This window comes from Orbicella franksi, chromosome 5 (assembly GCF_964199315.1).
Source record: "Orbicella franksi chromosome 5, jaOrbFran1.1, whole genome shotgun sequence".
Taxonomy (NCBI): Eukaryota; Metazoa; Cnidaria; class Anthozoa; order Scleractinia; family Merulinidae; genus Orbicella; species Orbicella franksi.
This window is the reverse complement of record NC_138149.1, coordinates 32989901-33015666: the sequence shown is the minus strand read 5'-3', so window position 1 is coordinate 33015666 and position 25766 is coordinate 32989901. Positions and strand designations below refer to the sequence as shown.

The 25766-nt window shown below is 39.1% G+C and overlaps 3 protein-coding genes across 6 annotated transcripts in view; 2 read left to right on the top strand and 1 right to left on the bottom strand.

Moving 5' to 3' along the window:
• The first annotated feature begins 2152 nt into the window (after window positions 1-2152).
• On the top strand, window positions 2153-8619 carry LOC145487040 (uncharacterized). Of its 2 annotated transcripts, XM_081465746.1 has the most exons (9): window positions 2153-2499; window positions 4121-4190; window positions 4408-4479; window positions 4870-4912; window positions 5635-5943; window positions 6303-6527; window positions 7088-7258; window positions 7683-7855; window positions 8348-8619. In XM_081465746.1, exons 2-8 carry the CDS (start codon window positions 4179-4181, stop codon window positions 7826-7828), a joined length of 978 nt encoding a protein of 325 aa, XP_081321872.1. In that variant the 5' UTR covers window positions 2153-2499; window positions 4121-4178; the 3' UTR covers window positions 7829-7855; window positions 8348-8619. The 2 variants fall into 2 exon arrangements, with proteins under 2 accessions (XP_081321872.1, XP_081321873.1); XM_081465747.1 differs by lacking the exon at window positions 2153-2499 and having other exon boundaries at window positions 3456-4190.
• Window positions 8620-12146: 3527 nt separating this feature from the next.
• On the top strand, window positions 12147-19095 carry LOC145488350 (uncharacterized). 3 transcript variants are annotated; one of them, XM_081467195.1, is made up of 6 exons: window positions 12147-12283; window positions 13364-13429; window positions 14703-14745; window positions 15222-15404; window positions 17009-17126; window positions 18240-19095. In XM_081467195.1, the coding sequence occupies exons 2-5, from the start codon at window positions 13364-13366 to the stop codon at window positions 17095-17097; spliced, it is 381 nt and encodes a 126-aa protein (XP_081323321.1). In that variant the 5' UTR covers window positions 12147-12283; the 3' UTR covers window positions 17098-17126; window positions 18240-19095. The 3 variants fall into 3 exon arrangements, with proteins under 3 accessions (XP_081323321.1, XP_081323319.1, XP_081323320.1); XM_081467193.1 differs by having other exon boundaries at window positions 14700-14745; XM_081467194.1 differs by lacking the exon at window positions 12147-12283 and adding an exon at window positions 13183-13272 and having other exon boundaries at window positions 14700-14745.
• Window positions 19096-19334: 239 nt separating this feature from the next.
• LOC145488349 (uncharacterized) overlaps window positions 19335-25766 on the bottom strand; it is a 17208-nt gene continuing 10776 nt past the window's right edge. Inside the window, exons 3-4 of the mRNA XM_081467192.1 lie at window positions 20487-20551; window positions 19335-19923 (exon numbers count right to left, since the gene is read on the bottom strand). Coding sequence (XP_081323318.1) covers window positions 19532-19923; window positions 20487-20551 — 457 coding nt within the window. The 3' untranslated portion in view covers window positions 19335-19531. The remainder of the gene's footprint in view (window positions 19924-20486; window positions 20552-25766) is intronic.

The window sequence follows — 25766 nt, the reverse complement described above, 5'->3', positions numbered from 1 at the left end:
GAGGTCTAAAGAAGACCGTGCCTGTATTGGGTAACTCGACGGCCATCCTTTTTTAATTACGCAGCACTGATCAATCTTTCTCTATATGGGAGGCGGGAAGTTGAGAATTGGTCTCGTTATAGAGGACTGTCTTCAAATTAAACCCATTGGATATTTAATTTCTGGCTTTCCACTTATCCACTGGCTCTAGCAGATAAATAAAAACACCTTTTGCCATTTTTTAATAGCTTATTCAAAATAGACTTTTTCAATAATCAAATAAGCTTTTCTAAACAAATTTTAAGTCTTCTTGCCAACAATGAAACTTTCTTATATTGCTATTTAACTGGAAAATGATAAATTATTAAATGCATTCATTCGTCAGTGACACATCAAGGAAGAAAACAAATCAGTTTTTCGTTCTGTTTCTGTTTAACGCCTTTTGAGGTGAAATATTTGCGAAACTGATGCATAGAGGTAAAGTTTTAATTAAATTTTAAAAATCATGCTGAGAATTTTGGAATCAATCTGTTACGTTATTATACGCTATTTATTGTCTAGTAAGAGCAAAACTATTATTTGGCAGGAAATAACCGGCTGGAGGATTAAACAGATCATTTACAACTTACACGAAAAAGATGAGAAATTCAGAAATTCTGACTAGGAATTCGAATATCATGCAGAGAGAAGAACGAGCAAAGTGACCTGCTGGTGTTAGTGCATATTGACCCGAGGTCTTGAGAAGTGGACATGGGTGACACACGCAATTGATAATTTAATATTAGCTATAGTCGTCTCCTTTCAAATCCAACGAGGTTGTTTGCCGAGAAAAAAATGAATTTTGTCGTAGATTAGAATTTGACGGGAAAAAGAAAAATCCAATACAGTGTTATTGAAGAAATTGCAAGATATAAATTTAGGAAATAATAAGCGTCTTGATTACTTAATTACGTTCTCTTCCGATCGAAAATTATCATTATTAAACTTAAAAAGATCCTACACTAGAAATGCGTCGTAAAATTAAAACTGAGAACAAACAATTCTGTCAATCGAGGGAACAGGAGATGGGACAGACATTTCAAGCTTATTTTTAGCAATTTTATGGGTTTTTGCTGGGTAAAAAAATTGAGGTCTGGGACGAGCAGAACGGTATCAAATCAAAGCACTGAGGACTAGCATTCAGGACTGAGATTTCTGGGATAGCTTGTGTCTCTCGTGTGAGGAATCCCTTGTGATTGGTCGATGGTTGTTATGGGACGTCGTCAAGGAATAACTCGAGTTACCCAAACCCATTTTTACATCAAAAGTTTTCTTATAGTGACATCGTCGAAAACCCCAGCTCGTCCATGAAACGAGGAGTGCATTTTAAGGTATTTTAAAGCAGTATAATTTCTCCGTTCAACGCATAATCATAAGAAATGAGAGCGTAAACGAAGTGAACAGATTGCATGTGGGATTTAAATAATTACATTACTATTTTTTTATCTTCTCCTGTATATAGGTTTCTTGATTCTGAAGGGGAGGTTGCGAGAGACATCATAACTTTGGGAACTCAAAAAAAGGTCTTGCATGACACAATTGAAACTACTCAACGGGACAGAATCAGATAATAATTTATGCCATTCAATCAGTTTTTTTACCACGTCATATTTTCACTGAAAATTGTACTCAAACAGACGTTGTTTAACGGGGCTCGTTAAACACGTCCACGCGGGTTTTAATGTATTTTTATCAAAATACCTGTCAATCCTATATAAACTGGAAATAGAAAATGATTCTAACGAGAAATTCCGTTTTCTTGAGGTATAGCCTGTGAAACGCGTTTACTCTCGGACTTGCGCCGTTAATTAGTCAGGCATCACCAACAAAATTAATCGATAATCATGAGTCGGCCTCAAAATCAAGACATAAGATTGACAGCAGTGACACGAATTTAGGTTAACGAACAAAATCAATGCCACTATTTATAGAACACAAGAGCAATTCATAAATTGTCTTAGCCATTAAGCGCTCGTATTAAAATCCACAATACAAGTTTCAAATTTACACCTGCGAGCTATGGTAAACGACACATGCATATTACAAGACGTTTTGACTAAAATACAATGTTATCAAGAAACTCAGCTACGTTATAAGTGCATAAAAATAAAAAATAACGCTCTCCACATTTAAATTTAATTGCTAGGAAATGCGTTTTCTAAGCAGGGATTGTTTTCTTACGACCGTATCGTATCATTAGTAAGACACATTAAATGAAAAATTAAGCGATTAATCACGAATTGGGATCAAAAATGACAAAGCAGACTTAAAAGTAATTTCCTTGCAATACACTACAAATCCCAACGCAATTCGAAACGCCATTAACTTCCTCCGCACTTAGAAAACTCTCGCTCATTAGATTATATAGTTAAGTCTGTATGCTTGAAAGAGAAAGTACGACAGGAATTTTGTTCGGCAGATTCGATCATTTGAGGTATTAAAACGCCAACTGACACAACAAGTCAACCACGAAGAACCAAGGTAGGTTGAAAGAATTGATTAAAGCCATGATGTGAGCTGATTGTGTGTTGTGGGAATTTTTCCAGAAGTGCAAATGTTGCTTTGCCAACGTTCACTTGTCTAGTAGAGAAAGAAAGGTGTCTGCATATATGAAGTGAGATTATTTAAGTTATTAAACAGTCAAGTATTAAATTTTGCAGACCTCGCTAATCTCAGCGGGTAAAACATTTCTCTTGGCTATATGAGTAACCTAACTAAGGCCTGACCAAGGCCATCTTATAAGGACTATAAGTTGTGACGACGGGAAGGCCCGTAGCTAGTAACTGAGGCAAACCGAGGCACTTGCCTCAATCATTTCTATTCGTTTTTTTGCTATGTATTCATCCAAGAACACACTAAACACCTACCAAGAGAATTTAACCATGGGCATTGCCTTAGTCGTAATTTTTTTATGGACATTGCCTCAGTCATTATTTTTTTCTGGCCATTGCCTTGTCAGGGGCATTTCCCGAGAGTTATTGACTAGCTCTGTCAAAGTATCATGACTTCTTCTTTTTTTAGTTCTTTGCTTGATTTTCGCGTACTTCCCGAACTTAGTGCTTTTAGATCGTAATTTTTTGTTCTCTTACAAAGCACGTGTAAGGATTGCGGGGAAACAAAAAGATATAATCAAATAGCGGCGTTGATCCCAATAAACACGAGGCGTGATTTATGACTGGGAACCTTCAGTTCCTGTTTCCTGACGCAAACAAGTCAATCAAAGCGAGAGACAAATACTATGTTATGACTCTTACTAATTGTGCGATTAATCTGGGCTTCACACTTGCAATCAAAGTAATCACATAATCCCCCGTTTACTCTTTCAGTAAGTATTTTTTCCCTTTGTGATTGTTCATTTCCAAAGTACGAAAGCAATCGTCCAGCAGAGAAACCTACATTACAAGCTCGTAGATCGGTTGGTATAGGGAATTTGATCATGAATTATATTACGAATTATCATTTGTTTATGTCTCATCTAAAACGGCTTATTTGTAATTTTACTGCCAACGTCCCACGACATTTGCCATGACCCACAATCCTCACCCACGCTCTCACGTCTTTTGACGACATTATCATATTAAGGAGTTTAAGCAAACCACGACGACGGCAACGAGAACGTCACAAAACAAAAGGTTTAATGAGCAAAACAATAACTTCACGTGCCGGCGTTAAAAATCTTTGTACATTTCTTAGCCGTCCTCCGCAAGACAACAACATGAAATGACCAAGTTCTAAGTAGTTTGGGGAACGGGAACGTCGACAGCTAATTTTTCGTATTTCCGTGTGGAACTGAACGTTGTCATTACATATTTAGCCTGAGCAAGTTCTTAGAGCCATTGGCGTGCTGAACAGATCTAGACAATGAGAAATTCGAAGGTAAAATATAAATTCATTCCTTACTAGGCGTCGTCCTCGGTGACGCCGTCGTCGTCGTTACTTAAGCTTCCTATTTTTATGCCAGGTATAAATGAATTAATGCAGCTTGTGACGTAATCACCTAGCGCGGTTTGCACGCTCTATCGAAAGAGCAAGAAAAAGATCTCTTTCGCCGAAAGAGCAAGGTTACCAAATTATTTCAAGTCATATCTAACTTCTACCTCAGGGGCCTGCCTCCAGATAAGATTAAATATCAGAGAAAAGGGTGGACGAGACTTGCTGCAATGAAAATGAAGGTAAGCGGGAGAGATAAAAAAAATCGTTTTTTGGTCGACAACCTAAAAACTTTAAACTTTTTAAACTTACTTTTCTGCCTTGTGGTCTGAATGGAGATTTGCTGTTAGTTCAGATTTAAATCATTCAAGCTGGTTTATTTTCGTTCACGGAGTTACAAAAGTCTCTGAGTACTATGTTCGAGCAAAATCACGTAACCAATATTTTCTTCCAATTTAGATTATTTCAGTGGTCAGCGTTCTCCTCTTGGCAGCATGCGCAGTATCGGGTAACCCGCTCAGCCAACCCAAGGTTTGTATAAAAGCTAAAAGTTATTCAGTTCTTAAATTAGCTAATATCAGCATTGCCAAAAATACAAAAGAGATTGAAGAGATGAAGGAAAAACTGAGAATTAAAACAAGACGAAGGACTTTTCTGAAATTTTATGGGGTCGTTTAACACGCCCTTATTTGTAGAACCAAGGTGTTTAACCCAGTTTTCGTTCTTCGTTACAAATGTGAGAACTCACCCTTAATTTACGCCAATTCTTCTAATAAATATAAGCTTCTCAGACGCAAAGATTTAACCTGATAATAGTCGCTGCCTCCCAGAACAATTTGATGTTGAAATGGGAATTAATTTTGCAGCTAGAAGTATTTCACTCATTTGTCCAATTTCGTTTTCGTTCTTTATTCAATCCAGGAATCAAGGGTCTCAGATGACTTTGTTCACCAGAAAAGGGCAGGTGAGTATCGCTTTGTAACTTTGGATTGTCCTTTTTACACCAGCTTGGCCTCTGAAACCTTGTTGGGCACAACGCTACAACTACGTATTCTCGGTGAAACATACTCATCGAGCGGCGATACTAAGAAACTTAATTTTTTTTTGTATGTGTTCAGTCTGTAAATTACGATGTCAACTGTGTTTGTTTTGGAGAAGTGCAACGTTTTGTAATTAATACTAATCCCTTTTCGGTAGCCACTGTTTGATTCTTAAAATAATATATCACTAAATATGTATACTTAATTCCTTGTTTTCATCGCAATTTTTGTGAGTTTTTTCTGTGTGTGTTGGTTTGTGAGCCTGAATAAATGAAGTAAAAATTGTTTCATCGTAATCCCTCTTGATAAGCCTAGGCGCTTTGGGGAAACAATGAGGAACATGCTTGAAGAAAAAAACGGCACAAAAAGTCGTCACTGAGGTTACTTGCGATAGACTAGCTAGCCAATCCGAACTGCTTCAACCTGTTTAGAGCCTTTGCGTTATTAATGATGATGCAAGCTCACAGCAGGGATTTATTTAGTTAATTAATTTTCATTTTTCACTTTTTCATTGAATCTTGAAAATATCAAATCTGCGTGTTCGCAGACCCGGCGCGTGTCAATATTATGATTTTATCAGTATACGTTTCATTTCCTTGGTCGATTCAATCCAATGCTTTTATTTGCTCTTGTCTTTAATTTTTAGTCCTTGAGAATTATAAAAGTATGGGTTGTTACAGTTTTAAGAAACTGAAGATTCTGGGAATCTTTCGTAAATCCGCTTACAAGAAGGTTAAAGCCTCGTCAGGAACAGGCCTCGATAAGTGCATTCAAATGGCACGTGAAAACGATTACGAAATCATTGGAATCCAGAAGATAGGACGAAACATTTTTTGCCGAAAGGGGAACGAAACGCAATGGAAGCCGAACGCCGCTATTCCTACACTGAATCCAAAGAGATGCAAAGCAAATGTGGGGTCAAGAAAGTCCATCTTCGTTTACCGGCAAAGTTTAGGTATAGTATATTCATGACTGACAATATGATATACTTGTATGCATGCACGGTGTCCTCGTGCATGGTTAGTGTGCTTAACTCCGGATCGAGCGGTCCGAGTTCGAGCCCTGGATGTTCTTGGGCAAGGCACTTTACTCTCACAGTGCCCCTCTCCACCCAGGTGTACAAATGAGTACCGGCATATTTAGTGCTGGGGGTAACCTCAGCGATGGACAAGCTTCCCATATAGGGGTAGTAGAAATACTCCTAATCACTTCAAGCAACAAAACGCGGTAAGCTCCGGTCTGGCGCATATACTGACTTTACCTTTTACCTAATGCGCGCGTAAACTAAAATGTTAATGTTTATTTCATTACCAGCCACGTGCAACGTCAGCGACAAGTCATACAACCATGGAGATACTATCATTCTTCATAACATTACTTACCCTATTGATCAAGCCTTGTGTACGAGCTGCCTGTGTTCTGCGGGAGATATTACTGACTGTAATTCTTACTATTGCGACATCGGCCTGGGAGGTCCACCGATAGAAGTCTGCGACAACTGGGTAACCGGTGAAGAAGGAGTATGCTGCCCTCGCTGCGGTAAGAACAACAAAAACTTGCCTGGAATAAGTTTAAAAGAGTGTTTCTACAGGTGACCCACGGTACGAGACATGCTTGTCCGCTCTGAAGATGGACGCCCATTTTCAGACGGTAGGGTGGCAGATGGGAAGGAAATTTTCCCAGGGTCATCGACCGCAGGAATCCAACACAGGGAAAAGATGGCTGCTGTAAATTTTCTTACAATGCCTTGTAAGCCTGACACAGGCAATATTTTAGGCATATAGAAATTCCCATTTTGAGAAAAACTTGCCTCCGCATTAACAACATTGTGTATGTTAGATTTGAAGCTTTAGAACTTTTCTATGCGTTTTTGCTAACGTTGTTGGGTTTTATGCACTAAGAGTTATGGGTACTTGTACAAGTAGCCATCTTTTTCTGTACGGTAAATGACTGCCAGCTGAGCCTGCGGCTCTCTCCAGTGGAGTTGTTAAGCAACACAATGATGTTGATGATGATGATGACGATGATGATGATGATGACGATGATGATGATGATGATGATGATTTTTTTTATTATTATCGTTATTATCATGAATTCAGCGTGTTCGAACAATGGCGACACCTGGGTTAAGCATTTAAGTTCCGGTGACTGCTATGAGTGTTCATGTGAAGGTTCCACTGTACGCTGTTCTTCTGCGATCTTCTGTGCAAGTGGCTGCCCTGGGATTACTGTTCCAGTTCCTGGAAAATGCTGTCCTAAATGCGTGGCAAGTGAGTGTCAGAATACGACAATATTTCAAATAGGCATGTGGCTAACTTGTGAATGAAACAAATAACCTTTGTCCTTATTGCAAATCGTCATTAGAAAATCCAAAACCAAAAACTTTCGCCAATCAAACTGGATTATAGATTTGATCGACGATTTTGAAAACCCTCGAAGTTTTTTCTCTCCATAGACTGAGAGTTAAGTTAGGGGATGAAAGTAGTTAAGTTAAGCGATGAAAGTAGAGAAATTCAATTTGCAAATGATGTTGTTCATAGTTAACTTAGTTCGATTAGAACCGAGATCTTGAGTGTCGCTGATATAATCTGATATAATGATAAGGTGCACGAAGTCGTAGTGATAATGAGACAGATTAATATTATCTCAATGAATTTGTTAAAATATTATCACCTTGCCTTGAACTCTACACAGCAACCCCAAACCCGACCACAGGACCCGTATTCACGATCTTGTTGACCACGACAAGAGCACCTCCATCCTTTCCTTTCCCTTTCCCATTCAAGAAGGACATGATATCACTTGATGACGGTGTGGAGCAAGACGACAAGGAGCAGTAAAAACCAAGTGACAAGAGAACAGAGAAGGTTAGCGAGAGAGGAGACCACACTGTAAAGAGAACTACTATTTATTTTGCATGTGTGACGGTAACGTGTTTTTTAAGGCCATAGTACTCCAAAAAAGGAGGCTATAAAGTGTTTAAGCAAGCAACCGGAACGATGATCCTGCCGGTATACGTTGGATCAATAGTGATCTAATCGGCTTCACATATAAAATGAAGAATATAAAAGTAGAAACCGACACAACGTAGGATGATTTTTTTGAAGGTGTACTATATTTCGGCTGGCCAAACCAGCCTTCGTCAGGTGCAATGAGAATTTTACATTGGGACGTGTTTTTATGTAGTATATTTTAGTAATACCGGAAATACGTAAAACTAATTGACAGTGTCATATGCTTATCTTAAATTTACACTGTCAATTAGTTTTACGTATTATTGATAGTGCAACACTTCAAACTGAACTGTTTAGTAACGTAAATACAGTTTGCTTCATGCTCTCTCTTATGTTTTGTCTCAGCTTATCATAATCGATCAGAAGAATTTCAAGATGCACATTTATTTGAAGAAAGGAAAAGGTGAAAGCTTCGCAACGTCGCCAGCGTTGGAAAAGCGGATAATTTGTTGACTGCGTTCACGATTTCAAGGCTCAGTGTCATCTTGTTTGTTGACTTTCAATGGCTGCAATAAATGGAGGTTTCACTGCTTTTCTTTTGTTTCGTGTTGTCATTTTGTGAAGAAAAACTTGTGTTCTGACTCAGTATTTAGGAGGAATGAAGAATAATGATGGGAATAAACTTCAACAACCGCCATTAACAGAAAACATCCCAGGAGTACTAGGGCATGGAAGGATTTTGCATATCTTGGAGATCTTGATCTCCAGCCTGATAACCATTTTCCCATTTTGGCATCATTGTGTGCCTATGAAGTGAAAAATAATCGCTGTTTATTTGAAAGGCTTTTCAAAATAAAGAAGAATGGCGTTTTCCTTTCTGGAATATCTTCTTCCTTTTAAGAGAGATTACCGTTTTTATATTCTGATACAAATTCTGATACGTTTTTGTATTTTATAAATGAGGAAAGTAATGACGTCATGAGTAGTAAAACACTGAATCAAGAATATCTCTAGAAATATTGGAGCGTTGTCTTTCAAACTTGGCGGCCAGAAATGTAAATCACAAAAGAAACAAAATGATACCCGTTGTGCCGATGACATGTCTTCTCGTTTGAATTTATTGTAATGCAGCTAACCGTTTTATATACTTCTGATGATGTATGTAGAAGCATACGAAACGTTACGTTCTCGAATCAAGGTTTTTACAACATGCTGTTCACGTTGTTTTGTTATGTTTGTGACCGCAGTTTGTTTTTTATTTTTACTCAAGCTGAAATGGCCGAAGAATAAGAGACTCTCTCTACAGTTGTGATCAAAAGCTGTACCAGAGAGTTCCCTTGACGTCCTACTTTCTTAGCGCTAATTAATTTGAAACGCAATAAAGACAGGTTTTCACGGACGTTACAGTCAAATTAAAACGTTCGGTTTTAAGATAATGGACAACGGCTGCTGAACATGGTTTAACTTTCTCAAACATCATTTTATTAATGACAAAATACTATAAGTAATTGTGCAAAAACAGACAATTCGTCTATGACTGCCACGCTTAATAAAGTCAATGCTGGAAACCGTTGCCAACCACCTTTTAATTTAAAAATTCCATTTAATACGATAAAGATTCTATTCTATTCTAATTCATAGAGCTGGTCTAAAATTTAAGAGAAATAATAACAATGGTAAACTCATCTTTCGGCTTGGTTTACAATTTTCTTTTGTAACTTCATGTGATACCAACTGGATAGTATATACTGATATATCTTTTTTATACTAGTGCTCCATACGAGCAGAAAAGATATTAAGATAAGCTGTTAAAGACGGGCGAAAAAATGATTCAAGGAATAATAAAATGATGATTCAGTTATTTGACATGAAAGTAGGGACTTTTGCTCTGCTGGAGAATTAAGCACCACAGTGAGGTGCCCTGTACTAACCGAGATCTTGATATCAAGCGGTTCATCACCAAGTCACTATTTTAATTTGTGGTCTTGACTCACGCAGTTACAGGTAGAAATCAAATTAGATTTTACTGAAAGGCTAATTGTCGCACGAGTTGGAGCCAAGCATGAACAACTCAACTTCACTTACATAAGCTTGCATACTAGAGGAAATTCTATAAACATTACGCTTCGCAACTTTACAAACTTAACTCCAAGGGCTTTGTTCTAACAGCAGGTTTCAAACACCATTAATTATGTGATTGGCCTTAACATCACAAAGATGGAGATTCCTCCTAGTGAAAGAAAAATCTACGTTTTATTGATAAATCTCCTGTAACAATCAATCCCCGAGAATAGAGTTAAGGCAGCCACATTGCAGTTCACGAACTTCCTCAAGAGCCCAAACTTTAGTAATTTAAATTTGGCGATTTGCAATAACAGCGAAGAGTAAAATGAATAATTTAAAACGATAGCCTTATACGCAAACGTCCCTCCGTTCAACCGAAATGAAAACGAACGCTGTAGTTAACGTTATTAGCGGTCAGTTCAGAAAAAAATTCGGCATTGTCTAGCCTCAGTGTGTAACTTATTAAGGATGGCATACGAAAACAATGCGAAAAGTGTCGATATAAGTCGAAGCCATCAGATCAGTTAATTCGCTAAAATTTAGACTGCGTTTGATGTGAGGCTCAAAAGGGGCGGGAATTGAGCAGCATGTTTTAATTTAAAAGCAAGATGGTAGTCGTGAAGAATATAACCAGGGCACACGCATTTTAAATGGAAAAACACTTGTCGACGGTTAACAGTAACGTCAGCGGAGGAAGAGATCGCCACGTTTTCGTTTTAATTAACTTTAAACTGCTAAATTCCAAACTTAAAAGAAATTATGGACCGGGCAATAAAATTTTACGCTATCCCTCATTGTTAATTGTTAGTTACAAGCTTGAGCAGGCGAACCAAAGACTATGGGGCCGGTGGCGACTAAGAGGATTAATACGTATCCTCTATAGGTCTTTAGATTACCATATGCTTTGACTGATCTAGCCTCGAGTTTCGCTCGACGCTCCGTTCTCAGCCTTCAGGCGTACAAATTTATATAGTTGCTTCTGCTTAACTTTCTGCACAGATCTGACCCGATTCAAAGTATATTTGTTTCTTGAATCTGACTTGAAACTGAACTATCGAACAGAACTGTATTGTGTCTGTTTCGGGATACATTGCCATGTGTCTTATCGCTTTACCTTAGACATACTTTAAATCCAGTTTTGTTTTCTAGTTATGCTAGAAAAACAAAAGAACTCAGCACACCTATCAATGGTAAAAGAAAGTTCATTTTAATACATTTTGCGATGCTGATGTATTTAATTTTCCATCAACAGGCAAAACAGCAACCCGCCCAGTAGAATTAAAATTTGTATTATCTTGAATGGTTCTGTCCGATTAATTTCCTGTTGTGAATCCTTTGGTATTAACAAAACATGATGTAAATAATCGTTTATTGAGTTAAAGCGAATTCCGGGGGGTACCCTACAAAGTTTTATATGGGGAGGCTCCGCCCCGAGGTCCAAACCCTTAGCCTTTTGTATACCATTTTTACAGAAAAGGTACTCCTTTCGTATACGATTTATTGAAGAAAGGTACCCCCCCTTCACGTGCATCCTGTTCTAAACCCTTGGAATGAAGTAAATGAACAATGCTACGGAAGAACAACAAGCATTACCAGAAGAGATTGAGATGTTAACCACAAAAAAAGTAGTTTTTAGATATATATGCCTGGAGCCTGAAAAAGGTAAAGCAGCTTCCCCCTATAGTCCATTATAGGGAGTCGCCCCCCGGGCGTCGAATTTTACGAAACTTCCCATGACCTTAAAATTGGGTAATTTCACGCTGTCAATTTGCACCTAACAGGTGAGATGTAAAACGCATAACTTAAAGCGATTGACACTTGATCTGACAAACGCTTCCGTTCACCTCATGCGAAAACGGACATCCTTAGCACAAAATTGGCAACCCGTAAAGCCAAGCTACAGACTGATGTTGAGTTAGAAAACATTAGGACTGCGATTAGTTTCATGACGGATGATGCTCGAAAAGCAGACGTTAGAAATTTATACAACAAAGGAAAATGATTGATATGTCTGCAGTTTCACATTAAGCAAAATCACCTTAGGCGAGGTGTTCAATTAAGCTTAAAAACTAATTTCAAATTGAGCAAAAAACACCTTTGGCGTGCTGATCAATTAAACCGCCTAAAAATTGATTTGCTCTACAATATCTATTTACATCGACACAAAGCTTCAGCTTATACAGGCTTTACAGTGTTTGAATTCAATAAATTCAAGCTGTTTTCGGAGAGTTCAGAGCTGCTTAAGTCACCCTCTATATAGCTAGTCAGCTATCAAAGGTAAGTTGTTTCAGCCGATGCCTCTTCATCTTGAAAAAATTACCATATTTTTTTCAAGTTAGTCGTCTACAACCGTCTTAATTTTCCTCAGTCATACGTAACCTTAAAATTCGCTTTGGTTTGAATATAGAACGTGTTTGGAGTTACAATTTTCTTCCTCAGTATCCTGTTGATTTTAAGACATTCTTTTATTGGAAAGTAATCTTGTACACAGCCAACTTCCCAGCAGTAATGTTTCAAGCGTTTAAACGCGCAATCCAAATTTTAAAATAAAAATAAACTACACTAACTGAATCAACAAGTTCAAAGCTCAGCTGCATGAAAAAAAGGAAGATCTGTGCAAGGAAATGATAGATTTCAGACCACCCCTTGATACAAACTTACCTAGAAGGCTGTTCTTTATTGTTAGAATTGCTATCGGTTTTATTCGGCACTGAAAGTGAGCCTTTTGTTTGCGCACGCAAATTTTAATCGTAACATAACTGCTACGTTACTTGTCGATGTATGCTAACTTTTGATATAACGATGGAAAAAATTGTGCAAAATGATAACGATAATGATAGCGATAGCCCCTATATTCTATGGTTCGAAGGTGCTAATTACCCTTAAAATGTGCTAAAAGCTTTAAAGACTTTAATCCCGTAAACTGGAGCTTTTAATTGTATTTTTGAAAAAGCATTTTGCATATGCCAGAATCAACCAAGATAAATTAGCACTTGTATTTCTACACCTGTTTTGCTGGTGTTTATAACTGCTCATAATCACTTAAGGAATAAAATTAGAGAAACAGACAAAAACATATTATCATAAAAAGCTAGATTGTAAGATATAGGCCTTCAGAAAGGAAAGATTATAACAAACATTAAACCAAAGACGGATATCGGGAAGTTATGATTCGTAGGATCAACTGGTTGCGTTAAAACTCGCGTAAAGAAAGGACATACTTCTTATATATTTCAACGTCTCCAGTGCCTGAAAGAGGATTTAAGGTTGTAGAACGAGAGGCAGTTCAAAGAATGAAATTGAATAACAAGCAAATGAACGGATAGCTTAATTTATGTCATCTTTTTCTTTCTTCAGATGTTTCTAGCTGTCAGTTTGTTACTCCTCGGAGTGGGAATGGTGTCGAGTAATCCCGTAAAGCAGGTAACAACTTTGATCATATTATTGTATTGGATAAATTGAGTGGGCTCCCCTCAAAGAGAGAGGTCCGAATTTGAGCCCTGGCCGGTAAAATTGTGCTGAGTTCTTGGGCAAAGCACTGCTCTCACAGTTTTTTTCCCCAGGTGTGTAAATGCGTACCGACGAATTTAATGGACTACCCATCTTGGGGAATAGAATTACCCTTTGTTATCACTTCATGCTACTGAAACCGGAGATAAGGGCTGGTCTAATAGGCCTCCTAGCTCGTATGCAGACTCTATATTGCCCTACCTTACCTCGCATTGGCAAAAAGCTTATATTTTTAAGTTATAGTGTTATCAAAAGCTTTTTTTTTTACAGTTAAATATATAATAAATTAGCAATTTTTGATTTTTGTGTGTTATGAGATAACAAGCGGTCATCGCACGCTCGTGAAGTACAGTAGGGAATTCAAGCAAACCACGATGACGACAGCAACTAGAACGTCACCAAACAAAAGGCTTAATGAGCAGCAGACTGAGTAACACGAACGACGACGGCTAATTTTCGTATTTCCATTTGGAATTGAACGCTCTCATTGCATATTTAGCCTGAGCACGTTTAAAATTGACGTACCGAACAGATCTATACAATCGCGAACTTCGCTGGTACACGGTAAATATAAATTCATATTGGACTGGGCGTCGTCCTCGGCGTCGACGTCGTCGTCACTTAATCGCGCGCCGGGATAAAAGATAATAGATATAGTTACCCATAAACATCTCATATCCAACAAGCGTGATTGGAATACTTGTTTTATCAAAAATGTCTCCCAAAATTTAGAAAACAAAATTCTTAAACATTAATAACACATAAGGTTTTAACCTAGGAAATCATGACCGTGACGGTCTTGGATATCTGATCTTTTAAAATTAGCATAGATTTTTGCGATTCTAATTCTTCATTTTCTCTTTAGTTTTAGTTTCGATCCAGAAGATCTATCAGCACTCAATGCAGTGTTTGACCACATTGTCAAACACCTCGAGGCTCGTGAAAAATACTCCGCCGCGCGTCGTATTTTCAACTCTCTTCTCGGTTTTTGAAAATGTGGTCAACACTGTCTTTCTTGTTTGATATATTACATAAAATAAATTTTAAAAAAAACGCCCCCCAACAATTGCGATTCCGCTTACTATATTTGGCTAAACGTACCAATGCGTAATCTAATGATCCAGTTTTTAATAAATATATTTCGCATTTTAATTGGTATATATGAATTATATTTCATTAACAGCAGCCAGTTGATCTGGAGTCCTTTTTCTGGATAAAGGAAGAACCACGTAAGAAATAGATATAATTACTTGGATATGCACAGAAGGCGTTGGCGCTGACTGACTGGCTGGCTGAATGGTTGACTAGCTGAATGACTGACTGGCCGGCTGGCTGACTAACTGACCACTGACTGACTGACTGACTGACTGACTGCCTGACTGCCTGCCTGACTGCCTGACTGCCTGGTTGACCAAGGGACTGACTGACTGACTGACTGACTGGCTGGCTGGCTAAATGGCTGGCTCGCTGAATGGCTGTCTGGCTTCCTGACTGACTGACTGACTGACTGACTGACTGACTGACTGACTGGCTGACTGGCTGGCTGGCCGGCTGGCCAGCTGGCTGGCTGGCTGGCTGGCTGGCTGGCTGGCTTCCTGACTGACTGACTGATTGACTGACTGATGGAATTAATAAATGAACGGACGGACGGACGAACGGAGGGATGGATCGGAGATATGAATATCTCGCCTACTTTTAATTCCAGGATGCGAGGAAGTAACGGACCCTAATGATACTTGGCTGAAGCACAAAAACAACATCTGTTATAACTGTGGATGTTTTGAAGGCGATGCACTCTGTAAAAGTGTTGATGTAGAGTGCCCATTAACACTGAGTTGTCCAGCTCCTGTCATACCACCAGTGGAGGAATGCAAATGTCCACATTGCGGTACTTGTCCGATAGATGAAAATTTTTGTTTGTTTGTTTGTTTTTGTTATCGTTGTCGTTGTTGTTGTTTTCAAACTTTAAACGTCTAAATACGTTAAAGCAAACTAAAAACAAACCATCTAAATGCAATGTTCACTGTACGCATCTTCGCGGTTTGGCAAAATATATAAACAACAGCCTTCATTTGGAGCGAAAATATGTTCGGATATTTGTCCGCGGACATTATCTGTTCCGAGAAGCAAACAGTTTTCCGCGAGTGTAATGGAGGCTATTGTGTTTATTATCCTTCAAATAATTTTCCGCAACACGCACGGTTTTGAAAATTGGGGAATATTACCCGGATATTCCCTAGTTTTAGTTTAGGAATATTCAGTCATGTGACACGTTTAGACCAATCGCGCCCGAGCAAAAATAGTTGATGTATTGTAAGTCAGATATGGTAGCTGTTACTAGGACTGATGAATCTTTCAGCAACCGTAAGAAATTATTTCTCAAATGAAGCAGAACTCATTGCGTCGTTCGTGTTGGCTTGTAACAGGGAGTTGGAGCATACCACAACGACAACGGTAACGGAAAACGATAAAACAAAGGTTAATTAACAAAACAATAGCTCCAGAGGGTAGGCTTTGATAGATTGTGGTCGCAAAAGTAGCATAATATGCTACTAGCAGTGCTCGTATATTTCTAAAACTGTTAATGATTATGCTAGTTTTTGTAAATTATGCTCATTTTAGCAAAAAATGCAGAAATTATACTTATACTTGTCACTTTAAATTTGGTAAGAACACTTCAGTAACTGTGCAACAACCGAGAAAATGGCAAACACATGTACCTCACTGTATGCACTCGCTGCCGTGGACGTTGAGTCTATGGAAAAGAGGCCTGGTCCAGGTCCCATGAATGTGACAATAAGCGGGCAAAAACTCGCCAAAAGTGCAAATTATGCTAGCAGTGCTTCTTTCAGAATATCGATGAAAAGTGCGCTCGTATTGACGAAAAATGCCAAATATTATGCCATATGTCTTGGTACATTTCTTAGCCATCTTCTGCAAAACAACAACGTGAAATTACCAAATTCTGGGTGTACATTAGAAAGTATCAGAACTGGACGCTCGCTTTACAAGCTCACCTAGAGCTAGATGAATACAGAAAATACATTTAGACAGTACAAATTCATTTTGTATTGGAAGTTGTCCTTAATTTTCGCGGTCGGAGTTGTGCTCTTAGTCTCTTTCAATTCCGATAAGAACAGCTTCAATAATCAAAAAGCTTGTTCTCTTGGGAGAACGTAAAAGATTCCTTTTGACTTAACTGATTGGAATAAACGTCCCCAAAGAATCACTGAATTCAAAATATCAACCTCTCCCTTTTCTTAAAACAATTTCCAACGAGGGTATAAAATATGAAACGACAAGGACGCTCAATCTAGGAAATACTGCCTTTCAGGGACAATTCTTTGGTCACTACTGAGCACCTGTACACTCAATTAACAAACTAATGGGGCTTTAATATGTTTTTTATGATCATTTACTAGGGTAAACGTTGTATGTACGCCATTGCGTGCCTATGTGTCTTACCTTCACCTTTTTCCCGCCATTTTTTAGAACCAGGACCAACTACAGGACCAACTCCGCCATTAACGATCAAGATAACAGAAACAGAGGGAACGCCGACCACAGAATATGATTCTTAATTCCCCTGATGGCAAGTGAAACGCTTAAGGTGAATTAAAAACACTTCGTATCATTTTGGAACAGCCTGAGTCAGGAGTCCATCGCTAGAAGCGTGCAACTCCCATACTAAGCCTAAGTCAAGGCATTTTTACAGACCGGGCTATTTTTAGGCTTCTTTTCCCTCGAAATAGGTCAGTTCCAGTCTACATAAACGCGCATCTGTAAGGAAAAAAAATTGGTGGTTTTTCTTTTTGTTCTTCCGATGAAATGATGACGTCAGTTAAAAATAAACTCCGTTCTTGTGATTGGTCGTTGATGTTCCTACAGGGGTCTGAATTCGCGGTAAATTTAAACTTAAAATAGATCGGTCTGTGAAAACGCCTGGACAGGAATATGGGGTAGTTGCACGCTCCTAGTGATGAACTCCTGTCTAAGTCTAGCCCGAACCCACCCCTCGAGGAAATAAACGGAAGGAAGGGCTCTAGCCATCCCGTTTGTCCTTGGTGGTGGGTACGGGCTATATGCAGGCTATTAAAGAGGTGCTTCCCTGTTAGTCGCAATCCAAAACGTTTTCTTTCTCTAGATGCTAACGTTAACCCTAACACTAAACCATGTAGCCATAACTGTCACCTTTAAACTACACACTGAGATATTCAAGTCAGACAATCGTCAAACGATGGAAAAAATAAATTCGGCTGAAGGACCATCAAGGAAAAAATTCGTTTCAATAGGCGGACCGAATTTTCGAATTCGTGAAACATTTTCAAACTCTTTATGGTCTGAAAGTCCTTTTTTAAAAATATTTCAGTTACATGGTCTACATTTTACATTTGTTTTGTTAGTGCTCGCGACAATTGTGTGGGGTTACAGACTAGAAGTTTCGAAATTTTTGAGTTTTAATTCTTTTAAGATACTAACAGCCCTTTCATGTATACACCCCAAAATCTTTTTTTTTTTAAACCCAATAAAATTGTTTCTGACTCCAAGAAAAAAAATTGAATTGCAATATACCTGATTATCGGGCGAAATAATTGCTTTGAGCCTACTGAAAAACTAGAGCTACTTAGCCTAACAGACACTTCTATAAACTTAACGATTTGAACGTAAAATTTAATATCTTCATGTTAGTCTAACGAATTCTTTTTGTTTTAATTAATTGCAGATACAGTACAAGCAAAATTAAAATTGTTCACTGAAGCAATTCCTTATGCAAAGCAGTGACATCTTTTAATTATCGCAGTGCTAAAAAGCTCATTTATTTACCCTATGTATCCAATAGATAAATAGCTATGAATAAAGAATTTCGAAAGCATACAGTTTCAGTATTTGGCTCGTGTGGGATTACAGCTGTAATCATCGGCAAAAGCACAGCAACCTGCTCACTCGACAGGGTCACAATAGACATATAGGTTCGAAAAGCCGGTTACAGCTGTACTCTATCTAGCATTTGAGTCCCGGGGGGGACTTCCATATAAAAAGGCCGGGATGCTCGTCGGAATTTTTGAAAATAAACCCCTAAAGGTAGCAAGATCGTGTTTTGTGGGTGTGGCTTGAATTTTTTTCTCACCCCTAAGAGGTACCAATTCCAAAACAACACATTAACTACTGTCATATTTTTTTCGGTTCAATACCCTTAAAGGTACTGCAAAAGCTCCCGCTGTGGACCTTTTGAAGCACTAACACTCTAAGAGGTGCCAAAACCCCTAAAAGGTAGGACGAGCACCCCGGTCTTTTTATATGGGAGTCGCCCCACGGGTTTGAGTCTCGCCAGTTTTCGATGCTAACAGCATGATCAACCAATCATGACCCAATCAGAGAAGTCGCTTTAAGTTTAAAAAAAAATCAGGCAGCTAGCCCAGGCGTAAAAGTATCGACTGATAGAAAAAGGGAATCATTCTTATGCTAAATACTCCTCTGCTACCTATATACCCCGCATTTTAGTAGCGTATAGATTGTAACGTAGGACCCAGGAGTCCCCCTGAAAATCCTACATAGACGAACTTGTTGCTGTAGGCTTTGGCTGCATATCGGTTTGATCAGATAAGTTTGATCGGGCCATGGTTTGCGTTTTTGCAACACTGCCAAAATACTCTTGGCAAGACCAAGCGAATCTGATACGCTGCCGAACAGCATACTGAATATTCCAAACAAAGTACGATCGATTAGGTGTCTACTCAGTGACTTAATATCGCAGGATATCGAGACAATAGACACGGCTCTGATTGGCTAATTATGAATATGGATAAGGTGATGCAACGTAGTCGAGTCACATGATAACCAGCAAGATTTCCTCAGACAAGTCGGTATTCGACTCCACATAAATTCGACGCAATAATTATGCCTTTATCTTGCCAAAAACGACGTGTCTGTACACCATTTTTCTGCTAACACGAGGAATTATCTGTTACCATATTCAAAATGTACAACACTGAGAATATCATTATTTGTTCTTGTTTAAAATGAAGTAGCTTCATCAGCGAAATCGTCATTCTCTGTAACCTTCACTACTGGCTCAGTAGCTGCAACATTTGTTGACCCATCAAGGGGGCCATCAGGGGGGCCAGCAGAGCCTCCAACAAATGCCACGTGAGTTATGCCAGCATCTTGTTCTTCTGTACCTTGTGTTCCTACCACTACCTCGCATAGCGACAACCCTTCTATCGTTGACACCTTACCAATTTCTCGATTTATCCTCGTCCCCGCGACGAGGTAGAAAATGGCAAGGGCTGTTACCAAGGCGACAAGGGCAAGAACAAATCCCAAGACTAGGCTTACAGGTTTAACAGTCCTGCCAGGCTCAGAGGTTCGTGTTGTTGTACTTTGTTTTGTGGGTTGGGAAGCAGACGCTAAGAAAAGATAACGCATCGATTTGGCAAAAGACAGTTATTATTTACCGCTAGTAAACCACTTTGTCAAAGTTGACAAACTAGAGAGTGACCCCCTGGAGATTTCGGTAAGAATTTTAATTTTCATACTCACATGTTCCGTGGGGAACAGGCGACCGGGATGGACTGCCACAGGGTCGAACTAAAGAAGAAGTTGAGACATGGGACTTCACAGACGATGTTGACCCGGTGTTCACAGAGGACAGGGAGGGAGTGCGTGTTGATGCGGGTGTCGCTACGGGTGTCGCTGCGGGAATTGATGTGGACGTCGCTGTGGATGTCGCTGGTAGACCATTGGTTTGAATTGTTTAGCTTGGCAACAACGTTTCCCTGGTGATGCAGTGGCGGATGTGATGTGCTTATGATGGGAGTGGGGAGGGGATGGTGGGGGAAATGTGACATAGAAAAGGGGAAGGGTGACACCTAGACCCCTCCTCTGGATCCACCACTATACAATGTACATGACATCCCCAGGGGTTTTCAGCAAACATTTTACCTGTTGAAAGAAATTCCTGTACACATACCTGAAGACGATAACGGGGATGAAGTGCTAGAGGGTTGAACTGCAGAAGTAACTGAGACATGGGGCTTCACGGGCAATGTTGACGCGATGCTCACAGAGGATAGGGAGGGAATGCGTGTCACTGCGGGTGTCGCTGCGGTTGTCGCTGCGGTTGTCGTTGCGGTTGTCGCTGTTGGTGTCGCTGCGGTTGTCGCTGTGCGTATCGCTGTGGACGTTGCTGTGGATATCACTGTGGACGTCCACGGTAGACCATTGGTTTGAACTGTTAAGCTTGGCAACACTGTTTGTAAAGAGATAATGCATATGAACCTGATCAAAAAAATTTTTGAACTATTTAATATTCTTATGCTTTTATGATTGTTTTTGACGTCATTTGGAGGAGCCGTCCCGTTCACAACAAGGTAAGTACAGAGGCAGGCCTGTGAGTGCTCGCGCAAGGCTTTAACCGTTACTTCACCCAAAAAGTAATTTTATTTAAGCAATAGACCACTCTTTCTATGGGTTTACTGGCGCAATAAACCACTTGGGATGTTGAGAGAACAGGAGAAAAGCTTGTAAATCACGGTTAGGCTCGTGATTTACACGCTTTTCTCGTGTTCTCCCAACATCCCAAGTGGTTTATTGCGCCAGTAAACCCATAGAAAGAGGGGTCTATCGCTTTTATGAAATAACTATGGAAAAAGTCTGCCAATGAGAGGAAATTTATTGTACTCTCGTGATCAAGTTGCTTATTCTCATCAAATTCATGAGATGACGCGGTAAACCAATCACAGCGACCGAAAGAATGAAAGCACAGACTGCGCGCCGGACAAGCGCCGGACAAGCGCCGGACACGAAATCCGCAAAGCAAAGCGACGAAAACATTTTACGCCGAGGAAGTTTTAAGAAAGGAAAGGGAAAGGTTATCGGTTAAACGCAAAAAGTATAATAATTAACTCAAAATTATTCTGACGGGAAAATGCAGGGATTCGAAAGTGGCCGAATCGGTCATCACGAAAGTAAAAGGCTGTATGAAAAGTGTGCAAGTAGTCCAGTCCAAAGTTCATGTGCTTAGCGAAGTGATTCAACGCAGTGTCAAACGATAACTTTCCAAAGTTTTGCGACTGGAATAAAGGTTAGTTACAGAAACGCTGCTTCCGCAATTTATTCAGAATTTATTTATTTATGCTGAAGATTATGAAGTCGGTGTTTCTCTGTATTTTGCTCAATGAAAACTATTTCTTGAAAGCTATGCTTATGGAAACCAAATTCATTTATCGCGTTTAAACTCAAAATGTCTGATAGAAAGAAATCTTTTCCCTGATTTTTGACAACCCAAATTGATCAGTCAAGCCCAGCTGACTTCGTCCTCCACAGACCGTAGAGAGCACCGAAAAAAGGGTTTAAAACTTCCCTAATTTTAATCTCAAGCGTAACCGGAGTCGGCGTAAGATTTTTGCCGTGGAAGAAAAAGATAAAGCTTTCTATGACGACCAACTTCTGGTCCTTATTTTCCTTGCAAATTTCCATGTATATGTTGAATGATAGTCGTGTTATTGATATCTCAGCCAGTGAAAAGCAAAACTGTTTATTACATTTGTTATCGCTAGAGTTCCGGGTTCTCTAGTTCCCGCGAAGAGCTGCCATATATCGGTAACCGTGGTTTACCGGTACAATAGAACATAGGTTTAGCAACTTTATTGACCAATCAGAGAGTGCGTAGTATCTCAGTTATTTTTATAAAATTAGATAAGGTTGCATTCAAAATTAAGTTGCAGATGTAATTTTTAACATTTTGCAATCTTTTTACTAAGTGGATTTTAATTTTATTTTTAAGATTTGTATATGCTATTGTAAAGCGCATTTGACCATACATATATATGTTAATTTGCGCTATAGAAATATTAATGATTATGATTATGATTATGATTAAAGTAGCCCTCTGCATGTAGCCTAATTTTACACCCCAGGTTATTTATATAAGCACGGTGTTACATCCATAAACGTGATTACATGAAAAAGTCATTTATTTGAAACGGTCAAAATATCACCTGAGGTAAAAAAAACACATGTATGAATTATAAAAATGCTGGAAAGCTGTTTTACATGGTTGCCATGTGGGAATTCAATGTATTACAGATAACAGGACGAAGTATCACTTACTTTTCCTGCAGGATATGATTACTATGTATATTTTATAGCGGAGTTTTCTGAGCTAATTCACGTCGATAGACACAAAGATAGGCCTGAAGGTACGTCCTCTAGTGTTAAGCTGTCCAGATCATTCGGCAAACTCAATCGTCTCGCGTGCAGTGATGCTCTTGTTAAAGCGTTGGTTTAGAATCACTTAAATATTCCATTTTGTGGGACTAAAACGAAGGAGCAGTCAGTAATGAAAATATTGTGGCCCCGGAAATATTTTTTTTTCCGGGTAAATATTTCGCGCTACTCTCTAAATCTCTTCTTGAAAAGAGTTAAGGATCAAATATATATATATAAACCAGCTGAGTATCCACGAACTATAAAAATGTACTCTGAAACGTCAAAGTAAAGGGTGCTTTTCCGCTTATCTTTCCGGGTTCGGCGCAATTAGCTGTACTGCGCTATAAAATATCTACAGGAATATTCTACGGGAAAAGCAAGAGATATATCTCGTTCTGTATTGAACATGAGCACTCCTATCTCCGCATAATGACATACTCAGAGACTCATTTAAAAATAATTCTTAAATAGAGGATATTCTGCAGTTACCAGTCTTGTTTCCGTACAGACACATGCGTTGTATAACCCGTTGTCTTATTTGAGTTTACACTTAACACACTCGCAATCAGCCGGATTAGAAACTATACAGACAAGCATAACCACCGAGTAAAAATCGTCTGAAATAACGTGAAAAGTCTCTCATTATTGAACTAAAATCTCACCTCAAAGCTCCATTTCACATCAGTGCTTTTTTCAAATGTAATGTTCTATGAAATGCGATTTACATTTACCTGTGGTCGAGGCATTGATCTCCACACCGGAAAAAAGAAAGAGGAGTACATGAAGAAAGTTTAGAGACATTTTATATTCTGATAACACGCTCTGTATTCTGCAACGATCACAGTATCTAACCGTATTGTTGGGCTGGTGGAAATGCCTTGGGCACCAGGAAGATACAATGCGATATTCTATACTTTGAAACCTTTGTGACGTCACATGATCCGCACTTAAGAAATCAAAGTTGACAGCAGGCAAGCGTAAAATTAAATCAGTTAAATTCAATTAACCGAGCTGCTGATAAGGAAAACTAAGAAATGGGAGGAAATGTTGGTTTACACGCTAATAAGCATTGATCGACCTATACCGAGGAAAGAGCAGGCAACTATTAGTTTAAGAAAAATGAAAGCATTCAGAAACATCTTCTGGGTTGTACTTTTGTGCTATAGCGGAGCAGTTCATGGTGCATAAAAAGCTCAGCTGGCCTTAACAAAAGGATGTGTATTCGATTCATCACTAAACAAGCTAAAAATAACTTGTTATTTTAATGACGTGTGTACGGAAGAATACATGTTTATTTTCTATTTCAATCTTTTGTTTGTCGTACAAGAAATTAAAGAAAAAAACGCCGTTGACAGAACAGAACCAGCTGTAACTGCATTGGTAAAGAAGTTAACCTGTTTCAGCCCCGGGCCGCCGAGAGGAAAAACTGGGGGGTACGTATTAAACCGAACGCTAAATTTCTCCATTTCAGCGCAATCTGAGACTACTAACATATAATTCTAACTATCTCTTAAAGGATTACTAATACATGAATACGCACTGCCTACGAATTGAGTTTTAAGTTCCTATTCGAAACCGAAAAAACAAGAAGTTAAATGAGACTGTAAATGGGGTTTAACCAGTCTGATAGGTAAGAATTGGACAAGATTTGAACTATCAGCTGAGAGATGTCCTGGACTTTTTAACTTAAAGTTGAAATCTGAGCGGGATCTACAAAACTCACTTATAACTAGAAAATGAACTGAAAATGTGACTGATAACATAGATTCCAACATCCGCATCCAGACCCTCTTAAATTCTCCCAACTGACGCCCCTTAAAATGTACTGATACCAGTTAAGAGAAATTGCGTTTTGAAAACGAGGCTGGCATAGTCATTTGTCAGTCCTGTGTTTACAAGGCACTATCTACAGGTCCTTCATTTCCCTTGGCCACAGGCGTAACTTCCGGTCCAATGACGACCTTTACTTCCGGCTCAGGGGCTGCAACTTTGGTTGGACTCTGAGCATCCCCAACAAACCCCACGTGGGTTATCCCAACTTCCTCTGGCGCCTGCCCGCTCGCGTGCACCTTTGGTGGATTCATGTATTCTGGATACATCCGCTCCCGGAAGAAGAAGTAGTAAATGGCAAAGGTTGTCACCATGATGCCAAGGATAGTAAGGATGGCAAATCCCATTATTTCCAGTCCTCCAATAGTCTTGGCTTTAGCGCTCAAATCTGACGTCGTGGGTTGTTTTGTGGACACTAAGAAAAAATAGCGTCAATTAATCAGGTCTTGTCTATATCTTATCTCTCTTGTCTATATAGATATTTATTTTTCCAAACACTCTTTCAAATGTTCACAAATTACTAGTACAGCTAATAAACTGCGCGCTTGAGTGATAGTTGAAAATTCTCTGAAAAGTTCACGAGCCTTGGGCAAATTCAAATTCAAAGAAGTTTCAAATGTCACTGATTATCGTTTATAATAGCTCGACCGTTCATGCGGTTACTCATTTATCGTTTTATATATTTATTTATCAGTAGTAAAACTAGCAACCTTTGTGGTATTATAGGTGTTAAAAATGGAATCCCTAAAATAGGGTTCCCACTCCACTGATAAGATAATCAATTTTAGCCCTGTTTATTACCACGTGCAAAGGAACAGTGAGAGGTACTGAGAGAGTAAATTATGCTGCCTACGAACACAACACAGTTACCCCAGCCTGGGCTCCAACCCAGACTGCTTTATTCGGCGTCCAGTACATTCAAAACCACTAGGCCACTGCACCCACATATAATATTATAGAATTTAGTTACCTTTGATGTTGCAAAACTTCTCTGCCAAGTCTTGGCGCTGTACAAGTTCATGTTGTAATGCGTCACACAAAGCCTGGTAGGTCGCAGCGGTACCTTTGCTTTGTTTCCATTGCTGTAACATCTGGTATCCCTTTTCAGACAGTTGTTCATGAGCTTGATCTATTTCTTGAAGCTTTGCATCACTGACACCTAGGCGACGCCCAAGCTTTTTCCAATCTTTTCCAATGTCATTACCCAATT